The sequence below is a fragment of the Lactuca virosa genome, chromosome 4, assembly GCF_052849685.1.
Source record: "Lactuca virosa cultivar CGN04683 chromosome 4, Lactuca_virosa_CGN04683_v6, whole genome shotgun sequence".
In the NCBI taxonomy this organism is placed as follows: domain Eukaryota; kingdom Viridiplantae; phylum Streptophyta; class Magnoliopsida; order Asterales; family Asteraceae; genus Lactuca; species Lactuca virosa.
In genome coordinates this window covers 533,053,869-533,065,100 of record NC_136429.1, presented here as the reverse complement: position 1 = coordinate 533,065,100, position 11,232 = coordinate 533,053,869, and the positions used below count along the sequence as shown (strand labels likewise).

Below are 11,232 nucleotides of genomic sequence, written 5' to 3'. Positions count from 1 at the left end.
ACTTGGTGTTTAAGGTTCCTAATACATCATGGAGGTGATCTAGGTTAGTGTCCAAGGCCAAAGGAGGGAATAGGGTGCATTTTGCCCCACTAAAAGGGGTTTACGTCCCAAGAACATGCCTTGGCCGTAAACTCCTTGTTCTTATGATTTTGAATGATTTTCAAGTGTTATCAAGTTCATATTAAGCACACAAGAAGCTAGGGTAAGTGTACTTACAATCTAGGAGCTTGAATGGTCGGTTTTGGCCAAGAACACTAGTGTGTGTTCTTGGTGTTCTTGGTGAAACTTGAAGATCTAAGAAAACATGATTTTTGTGGATGGAATCTTGTGAGAATACTAAGTTAGGAGTGGTATTAACAAGTTTATGGAAGAACACTTACTAGCTTTGAAGATCTAAGGATGGAAGGTGGATGATACTTGAGAGGAAATCGGCCAAGGGAAAGAAGGAATGAACTAAAGTGGCCAACACTTCAATATATAGGGGGAGTTTACGGCCCACATGGAGTTTACGGCCGTAAACTCCATTGTTGTGGCCGTGAACTCCTGGTTAAGGTGTTCCAGACATGATCCTTGAACTATAGCTTCAGCAGATAACCCCCGACACTTATCCCTTAAGTGTACAAAGCTCAGGAAGGTCAGACGGACTCTAAATTTTGTTAAATGAAGAATGGAATGAGTTTGACTTTCAATGAAGTGTTTGAATGGGTAGAATAGAGAATTTCGGGTTGTCACATCATCCCCCCGTTAAAGGGAATTTCGTCCCAAAATTTGAGTTTAGGTAACGACGTAGATACGGGTAATCAAGTTAAAGGACGAGGTTACTTCCTATTCAATTGACTTTCGTGCTCCCAAGTGAATTCGATTCCTTGGTTAGTATCCCAGCGAACCTTCACTAATGGGGTGCGGATCGCTTTATCTGATTGACTTCTCGGTCCATGCTCTCTCACAGGTTCTTCCACGAAGTTGAGACTCTCGTTGATCTCGATCTCGTCGAGTGGGATTACCGGAGTCTCGTCGGACAGACACTTTTTCAAGTTTGAGACGTGGTCGAATGTACGTTACTGAGCTCACGGGGTAAGTTAAGTTTGTAAACTACAGGGCTGATTCTAGCTAGAATCTCGAAGGCCCCCAATTATTCTTGGATTTAGATTTCCACGCTTTCCCGAAGCATATCGTGAATAATTGACTCCAAGGTTCTTTTCTCTTGCTTCTCTTTTCAGCCAAGGGCCACTCCTTTCTGGTTCAAAATCATAAGAGGTTCCGAAATTAGCTTACTACAGTAGTCAGCGAGACCTAGAATTTTAGCGAATTCCCGTATGCGTCTTTGGTGCTGACTAATTCTCAATGGTTTTGACTCTTGGAAGGGTCCTCAGAAATTCCCATATCACTAACAGCGTGCCTTAGGAATTCGACTCTTCACTTCCAAAACTCGTATTTAGAGAACCTTGTGTAGTGCTTTTCTGATCGAAATGTTTCCATGGTTTGTTGCAGATGCTTTTTATGATTTCCTTCTTACTACGAGGGTAGATAAGTAAGTCATTTACAAGGAGAATGACGAACTGATCCAAGTAAGAATTGCGTACCCTATTCATTTAAATTCATGAATACCACAGGCGCATTGGTCTTATCCGAGGGGTGTCACTTACGGGCTCGTGGCACCCGTATCGAGTTTGGAAGGTCGTCATCGGGACATCCTTCTCTAACACTCGCAACTGGTGATATTCGGATCTGTGGTTCATTTCTAAAAGGAAAATCGCTCTTTGTGGTTTGTCGACCAATTCATCTATGCGAGGCAGAGGGTAATGATTTTTAATGGAAATCTTGTCAAGGTTTTCCGCAGTCGATGGACTTACGACTCCATTCGTCTACCTTCTTGAAGACTAAGACCGGGGCCCTCCAGGGTGAGGAGCTTGGTCTTTCAATTCCATTGCTGAGTAGTCGTTAAGTTGATCGGACAGTTCTTGCATCTCCGTAGGTGTTAGGCTGTAGAGCGATCTGGTTACAGGAGTCGTGTTGGGTTACAAGTTTGTTCACGCGACGATGCGATTACTCGTAGTCTTGGGAAGTCTCCGTCCTGAGGTTCATTTTAGAAGTCATACATGGTTCATCTGTCACACCCCCAAACCTGAACGGCGGAAACGTTCGGGGGCGGAGGACGTCATGTTTGGTATCACAACAATTGTATAGTAAAGAAAGTACACACCACCATATTACATAGATTTGAAAAGTTTACATGATTGTATTGAAAACAAGTTCATAAGTTTTACACAAATCATGTTTCAAAATATGCAAGTAACGCTATAGCGTTAATCTTCAAAAGAATGCTGACAACCTGTCTTTAGCGTTTCCCTGAGAATACAAGTTATTTAAAAGAAAAAGTGTCAACAATTAAGTTGGTGAGTTCATAAGTAGTGGTTTGTAAAATGTATGCCATTCGAAAGTTCGTGTATGTAGTTCCAGAAAATCCCATATTTTCCTAAATGTATAAATGTAGTCTTTAAATGTTCAAAACAGTAAACTGTAAGCACTAAACCAAGCTAAAATGTTGTATATAGTCTTATTATAAAAATAAAACTATGTGAAGATCGTTGAGGTACGTAAAAGTAAAATGAAATATTACTTTTCCCGTAAAAACATGATACTACATTAATCGTATATTCGGTGAGTTCCCATAACCATGCTATCATATTTTCCTGTAAGCGGCGTTCTTCAAGCGTCGTAGTGTTATGACACTTGTCACCCCGCGGACTGTAGCTAGCAGTCAGGGTGTGGGATCATTAGTCCCGTATAGATCTATACACCTTTGCCACGCTCTCCTACCGGGAGATTCTAGTTATAAGACACGACTTACTGTTGTATCCCCATTGGGTATAGTGAAGATGTTGTCTCACGAATTCTCAATTATGTTACGTATCACTAGTGTATGTTCAAGTTTGCAAAGTCTATTGTCTTTCAAGTATTGCCAAAACATAGTTGTAAAGTATATATTCCCTATGAATATAAAATGTTGTAGTTGAAATGCTCGTTGTTGGTATGCAATCGCATAAGTGTTTATAAATAAAACATATTTTCATTTATAAACCATGTTGTATCCCAAAGTGGACAAAGTAGTGTAAGATGTTTTGTAAGTTAACTAAACCATTTGATAGTTATAAAACATCATGCAATGTATATTCAAAAGTTCGATGTTTTCATGCGAGTAAAGTTACATTTTTACTTGTATTCTCCCCCGTATAGTAGTAAAAGCCTTTCAAAAGCATTTAAAATAGTATAAAAGGGGGTATGAACTCACTTGGTTAGTTTGAAGAGAGTGAGACGAGGATCGAGCAGAACTTCGACTACGGGAAGCTGCTTCTTCGGGCTTCTCAGGGATCTCGGGAGCGTAAAACTTCCGTCGGGGCTCGGGTATGGAATCGAGGGTGTCGGGATGACTTCTGGAGCTCACAAGAGAGTGAAAGGTGGAGAGGAATGAAGGAGAGGTGCTTAGAATCCGGAGGTCATGCACCCTTTATATAAGGCTGGAAAATCTGCGAACGCGGGGCGTTCCTCCTATGCGGGGCGTTCGTCCGAACGCGGTGCCTTCCGAGGGCCATTTACGTCATCGCTTACGAACCTCGGATGGGATGGGTCTGCGAACACGAACGATGGGCGTTCCTTAGGGAACGCAGGGCGTTCCCTTCGGTTAAGCTTTGGTTTGCATGCCCCGAACTTGTAAAATCCGTAACTTTTGCTTACGACCTCCGTTTTTTGCGTTCTTTATATTCATGCGAAGCTAGAAAAGGCTCTACAACTTTCGTTTAGACTCCGTCGGCTAGTTTTGACTTTATTTTTATTAATATATTTTTAATAGGCCGGGACCGTTAAAGTTCGTTTAAAATCCATAACTTCTCCATCCGATATCCGTTTTCGTCTGTCTTTTTACCGTTACGATGCTCTTGTCGAGACCTTCGACTTTCGTTTAGATTGTGTTGGCTAAAAATCGCTCGATCTCTATTTCGAGTTTTTAGCTGTCTACCGCTATTTCGAAACTTCGAAAAATCATAACTTCCTCATACGAAGTCAGATTTGGGCGTTCTTTTTATGTACGTTCACGGTTTAATGATTTCTACGACTTTTATTTAGAAACCTAAGGCTGAAAAGCATTTTATTGAAACTTCGCATTTTTACGCTTAACAGCGTTTCACCGGTATTATTACAAATCTTAAAATGGTCATAACTACTTCGTTATAACTCGGATTTTTGTGTTCTTTATATTTTTGGAAATCTCATCACGATATTTACCACTTGGTATATTCAAACTGAGTTTTCTGAACACTTCATTTTTGACGTTACTTTTATTATTTAATAAAAGAGGTTACAACGATTGACTTTTAAGTCGTTACAATGATCTGAAATAACAGGTTGTTACATCATCCCCCCGTTAGAGGGAATTTCGTCCCGAAATTTATTCACAAGATAAGTGTTTATGGACTAGGGAAGAGATGCGGGTACTTTTGTTGCATCTAATCTTCTCGCTCCCAAGTGAATTCAGGTCCCCGCTTAGCATTCCAAAGGACCTTCACTATCGGTATGCGACTCTGTTTAGTTCGTTTGATTTCCCTATCCATGATTTCAACAGGTTCTTCTACAAATTTAAGATTCTCGTTAAGCTCGATTTCATCGAGTGGGATTATAAGTGTTTCGTCGGATAAACACTTCTTAAGGTTAGATACGTGAAACACTGGATGTAATTTGTTTAGCTCGACTGGAAGTTGAAGTCTGTAAGCTACTGGACCAATCCTTGCAGTTATTTCGAAAGGTCCAATGTACCTTGGGTTTAGTTTTCCACGCTTCCCGAAGCGTATCATGCCTTTCCAGGGTGAGACCTTTAGTAACACGTGGTCACCAACCTGAAATTCCAAGGGTTTTCGTCTTTTGTCAGCATAGCTCTTTTGCCTATCTCACGAGGCTTTCAGTCGTTCCCGAATTTGAACTATCTTTTCAGTCGTTTCCCGAATAATTTCCGGACCAGTGAGAGTGCTATCAGGGACTAGACCTTTTGCTAACTGCGTGTCGCCTACTTCCGCCCAGCACAGAGGTGATCTGCACTTGCGACCGTAAAGGGCTTCAAAAGGAGCAGTTTTGATGCTAGTATGATAACTGTTGTTGTAGGAGAACTCGACTAATGGCAGGTGGATGTCCCACCCCTTACCAAAATCGATAACACAAGCTCGCAACATGTCCTCCAGAGTTTGGATCGTTCTCTCACTCTGCCCGTCAGTTTGAGGGTGATAGGCCGTACTCATGTCTAACCTTGTACCCAAAGCCTTTTGTAGGGTCTGCCAGAACCTGGAGGTAAATCTGCTGTCTCTGTCCGAGATGATGGATTTTGGTACTCCATGAAGGCGTATAATTTCTCGGATGTAGGTTCGTGTCAGTTTCTCCATCTTATCGGTTTCTTTGACGGGTAAAAAGTGAGCAGACTTGGTTAACCTGTCAACGATCACCCAAATGGTGTCGTGACCACCCTGAGTTTTGGGTAGCTTTGTTATGAATTCCATGGCAATCTGCTCCCATTTCCACTCGGGAATTTCGGGTTGATGGAGTAGACCTGAGGGTTTTTGATGCTCTACTTTGATTTTGGCACAAGTCAGGCACTTGCTCACATAGGTAGCAATTTTTGCCTTCATATTTGGCCACCAGTAGAGTTGTTTGAGATCCAGGTACATTTTATCTGAACCTGGGTGCACGGAGTATGGGGTTTTGTGTGCTTCTTCCATAACCACGTCTCTGAACCCACCAAACTTCGGTGTCCAGATTCGGTTCATGAGGTAGCGTATTCCGTCACCCTTGATTTCCAGATTTTTGTCCATCCCTCTAAGTGCTTCTCCTGCCATGTTTTCTGGTTTCAATGCTTCCGACTGAGCCTCCTTTATTTGTGTTGATAGATGGGAATGAATCGTCATGGTTAATGATTTCACTCTTCGACCAGAGTATTCTTTACGACTAAGGGCATCTGCCACAACGTTGGCTTTGCATGGATGATAGCGAATTTCACATTCGTAGTCGTTTAGAAGTTCGACCCAACGTCGCTGCCTCATGTTTAATTCCTTCTGGTCGAATATGTGCTGAAGGCTTTTGTGGTCAGTGAATATGGTACATTTTGTTCCGTAGAGGTAGTGTCTCCAGATCTTTAGGGCAAACACTACCGCTCCTAGCTCCAGGTCGTGGGTAGTGTAGTTGACTTCGTGGGTTTTCAGTTGACGGGAGGCATACGCAATCACTTTTCCTCGCTGCATTAATACACAACCCAAACCTTGATTGGAAGCATCGCAATAAACTACGAAGTCTTCCGTCCCTTCTGGAAGAGACAAGATGGGTGCACTACACAAGGCTTGCTTCAGGGTCTGAAATGCAGTCTCTTGTTTTTCTCCCCAGTTGTAGGCTACACCCTTCTGAGTCAGGGAGGTGAGAGGTTTGGCAATGCTGGAGAAGTTTTGTATGAACCTGCGGTAATAGCCAGCGAGGCCTAGGAATTGACGAATCTCGGTAGGTGTTGTAGGCGCAGCCCAGTTCTTGATAGCCTTTATCTTAGAAGGGTCCACGTGGATTCCTTCCTGGCTGACCACATGACCTAGGAAGTCTACCTTCCTAATCCAGAACTCGCATTTTGAGAACTTTGCGTAAAGCTTTTCCGCTCGTAACGTCTCTAAGACTTGTCTCAGGTGTTGGCCATGCTCTTCTTTGCTCCTTGAATAAATGAGTATGTCATCTATGAACACAATCAAAAACTTGTCTAGGAATGACCGACATACTCGATTCATCAAATCCATGAATACCGCGGGGGCGTTTGTTAATCCGAACGACATTACTACAAATTCGTAGTGGTTGTATCTTATTTGGAAGGCTGTCTTGGGAATATCGTCCTCCAGAACTCGCAGCTGATGGTATCCTGATCTTAGGTCGATTTTTGAAAAGTAGTTTGCCCCTTGGAGTTGATCGAACAAGTCGTCGATTCGTGGTAGGGGATATCGGTTCTTTATGGTGAGCTTGTTGAGTTCTCGGTAATCGATACACATCCTAAATGATCCGTCCTTCTTTTTCATGAACAGGACTGGCGCTCCCCATGGTGAGAAGCTCGGCCTTATGAATCCCTTGTTGAGTAGTTCGTTCAGCTGACTGGATAATTCCTGCATTTCTGCTGGGGGTAATCGATACGGTGCTTTGGCTACAGGTGTGGCCCCAGGGATTAGGTCAATCCTGAATTCTACTTGTCTTGTGGGTGGTACTCCTGGAAGATCTTCAGGAAATACGTCGGAAAAATCACATACATCTGGCACATTCTTGATGTCTTCAACTTCTCGCTTCACGTCTACTATATGTGCCAGAAATGCATGGTACTCATTGCCTAAGTACTTCTGGGCCTTAATGCAGGAGATAATACGAAGAGGGGTACTGGGTTTGTCACCGTATATCATGTGGGTTTTGCTATTTGGCAGATTAAGGCGAACGGCCTTTTCGTAACATAAGATATCCGCACGATGAGAACATAGCCAATCCATGCCTATGATGACATCGAAACTCCTTATTGAGACTAGCATGAGATTGACCGGGAAAGATTTGTTGTTTAGAAAAAGGGTACAGTCTAAATATATTTCTTTAGCGCCTTCAGTTTTACCGTTTGCCATTTCCACTATAAATGTTTCGTTTAAGGATTGGGGTGTTGTTTTGAGCAAGTTTTTAAAGTTATGACTCACGAAGCTTCTTTCTGCTCCACTATCAAATAAAATGTATGCATGAGAGTTGTCGAGGAGGAACGTACCTGTGACAACAGTGGGGTCCGCAACGGCTTCCTCCTGGCCCATCGCAAGCACTCGGCCTCTTCCACCTGTATTCTTGTTGTTTGCCTTAGGGCAGTCCTTACGGAAATGCCCTGTTTCTCCGCACTCATAACAGGTGCGGCCCACTCCTATGTTCTCTGCGGGAGTGGCTGGTTCTTTGCAGAAGCGGACGGTATGTCCCTTCCTGTGGCATCTTGAACACTGAAATTCACGGCAAGGCCCGTGATGGTGAAAGTTGCACTTGTTGCACCTGGGCAGCTGACCCTTGTATGAACTTGTTGTTGCAAGGTTAGGAGGGATAGTAACAGCGTGAGCTGCTACTACTTGTTGCTTTCTGGGGTTTTCTTGCAGGTCTTGTCCCCTCCTCTTGTTCCAGGGTTTCTTTGGGTTTGGTACCTCCTTTGGTGAGTTGGAGACGACGGGGATGTTACCCTGTTTGACCCCGTGATCGATTAATCTTTGTGCTAAGCGCTTTGCGCTGTTGAATGTGATGGGGTTGGATGCCAAGATGTGCCCTTGAATTTGAGGTGACAGCCCCCAAATGTATCTTTCAACTTTCTTCGACTCTGGGTTAACCATTCCCGGGCACAGGGCTGATAGGTCGCTAAACCTGGCCGTGTAGGCGGCTAAGTCTGAACCAACCATTTTTAAGTTCCACAGCTCCTGTTCCAACTTCTGAATCTCGCCCCTCGGGCAGTATTCCTCTAGTAGTAGAATTTTCAAGTCTTCCCAGGTCATGGCATTTGTGACCGTAAGAGATACAGATTTCACATGGCTTTTCCACCACGTGAGAGCTCGATCTGTGAATGTACATGCAGCAAATTTGACCTTGCTAGTTTCTCCGCAGGAACATATTTCAAAGACCGTTTCAGTCTTTTCAAACCATTGCATCAGTGCAATGACTCCTCCCGTTCCGTTAAACATCTTTGGTTTGGCGTTTGAGAATTCCTTATAAGAACATTCCCTGACATGGCCGGTTCCGTGGTTTTGATGATTGGTGCTACTTCCAGCCCCTCCATTGCCGTTGGAGTTGATTTGTGATAGAGCTGCTGCTACGGCTGCAGTGATAGCATCTTGCACCATGGTGGGATCATAAGCTGGAGGTGGTGGTGGCGGTGGCGGAGTTGTGTTTTTGCGTGTTGATCTACGAGGCGGCATCGTTCTGATAAGGAATTAACAAGGAAGACTATAAGTCTTAACGCTCTGAAAGTCGCGCATTAGTGAGTTAGTCATATCAGAAATTTTGATTTGAACTTAGTCAATGTTTTCAGAAGTTGATATAATGATTTAGATAATCGAAAGTGTATGCGAAGTGTTTAATAAAGAAAATATTTCATATATATTAAACATATAGTGCGTTACATTGCGTGGTTAGGAAAAATTTTGACCTATCTAAAGGTCTCCGACTACATGGTTAAAAAGTAAAACTTTATCCGAGTCCTAATCTATATCAAAATTTCTGGGAGCCGCGCAAGTTCTACTTGCGACGTGTGTTGCGTTTCGAGCTGGACTCTGCGTCCGATTGTTTAGCTTCCATTAGGCGCCTTTCAAAGATTGTCTGCTGTTCCTTCATCTCTCTTATCTCTTCAAGTGCTGCCTCTAGTTGGCTTTGAAGTGCCCCAGTGTGGAGTTGGGTATCCTCGTGTAGATCGTCAAGGCGGAGAATATCAGAGGCGTTACCTTGAATCGCAGAATTGATCTCTCGAATTCGGCATGCTTGGACTCCCGATTGGTAGGTTTGGTTGGCTATTTTGCCCACGAGGACAGGAAGTGCTCGATCGGCTGAACTCCCACCACTGACATTGTAGAAGTCCTGACACATGCCAAAAGGAGGGCGTCGACCTTGTTGTTGGCTCCAGTGATGAATATGGCTCCCCCAGACAGGTGTGGGTCCCTGATAACCCTTTCGGATTGCAGGTGGTCGGGCAATTGGTGGGTTGATTACTTCCGGCTCCTGGTCTGAGTCTTCAGCCTCTTCCTCTTCTTCCTCCATGGGTTCCTCTTCTTCTTCCTCCATGGGTTCTTCTTCTTCTTCGACCTCTGCTGGGTCTTCTTCCAGATCTTCTTCTAACCAACCATTGCTACCGTGATTTGGATAGTAGGGATCTCCTGGGATATGGAATCCGGCCATTGTGTCTGTACGAGAATGGAGTTAAGATTTTTGACTAGTAATTAAGGTTGAACATTTACGTTAACTATCGTATGCATAAAATACTCCTATAGTATTTTAAATGTATTGTTTGGTTCTAGTAAGGTTATGCTTTTGGTAAGTTTTAGACTTGTTGTCCACTGCAGCTACTCCTTGGCACACGCTAGTCGGCTCTTGGACAAATATAGTTGATCAGGCTATATCCATCCGAGTTCCGATTACATGTTCCAAGGCATATCTGCACTGCACAACCTGTCTATAATACTTCTCTATCGTTATTATTATTATGATACCGACTCTAGTATGAAATGAATGCATGTATACTTTTGAAAATATTTATTTTTAAAAGTATGACTCTAATTCAGAGTGTTTTTGCCCAGTTGTGTTTATAGTTGTATATCAAAAATTGGTTTTGATATACTTAGTTCACTATAAACAATGCTCTGATACCAATCTGTCACACCCCCAAACCTGAACGGCGGAAACGTTCGGGGGCGGAGGACGTCATGTTCGGTATCACAACAATTGTATAGTAAAGAAAGTACACACCACCATATTACATAGATTTGAAACGTTTACATGATTGTATTGAATACAAGTTCATAAGTTTTACACAAATCATGTTTCAAAATATGCAAGTAACGCTATAGCGTTAATCTTCAAAAGAATGCTGACAACCTGTCTTTAGCGTTTCCCTGAGAATACAAGTTATTTAAAAGAAAAAGTGTCAACAATTAAGTTGGTGAGTTCATAAGTAGTGGTTTGTAAAATGTATGCCATTCGAAAGTTCGTGTATGTAGTTCCAGAAAATCCCATATTTTCCTAAATGTATAAATGTAGTCTTTAAATGTTCAAAAACAGTAAACTGTAAGCACTAAACCAAGCTAAAATGTTGTATATAGTCTTATTATAAAAATAAAACTATGTGAAGATCGTTGAGGTACGTAAAAGTAAAATGAAATATTACTTTTCCCGTAAAAACATGATACTACATTAATCGTATATTCGGTGAGTTCGCATAACCATGCTATCATATTTGCCTGTAAGCGACGTTCTTCAGAGGTCGTAGTGTTATGACACTTGTCACCCCGCGAACTGTAGCTAGCAGTCAGGGTGTGGGATCATTAGTCCCGTATATATCTATACACATTTGCCACGCTCTCCTACCGGGAGATTCTAGTTATAAGACACGACTTACTGTTGTACCCCCATTGGGTATAGTGAAGATGTTGTCTCACGAATTCTCAATTATGTTACGTATCA

General features: G+C 42.6%; 1 protein-coding gene across 1 annotated transcript; it reads right to left on the bottom strand.

Annotated features, from left to right (window-relative positions):
- Positions 1 to 2,313: 2,313 nt before the first annotated feature.
- Positions 2,314 to 8,978, bottom strand: LOC145107199 (uncharacterized). Its single transcript, XM_079044044.1, has 2 exons — positions 7,311 to 8,978; positions 2,314 to 2,349 (listed from the first exon to the last, which is right to left on the bottom strand). The coding sequence occupies exons 1-2, from the start codon at positions 8,976 to 8,978 to the stop codon at positions 2,314 to 2,316; spliced, it is 1,704 nt and encodes a 567-aa protein (XP_078900170.1).
- Between the last annotated feature and the right edge of the window lie 2,254 nt (positions 8,979 to 11,232).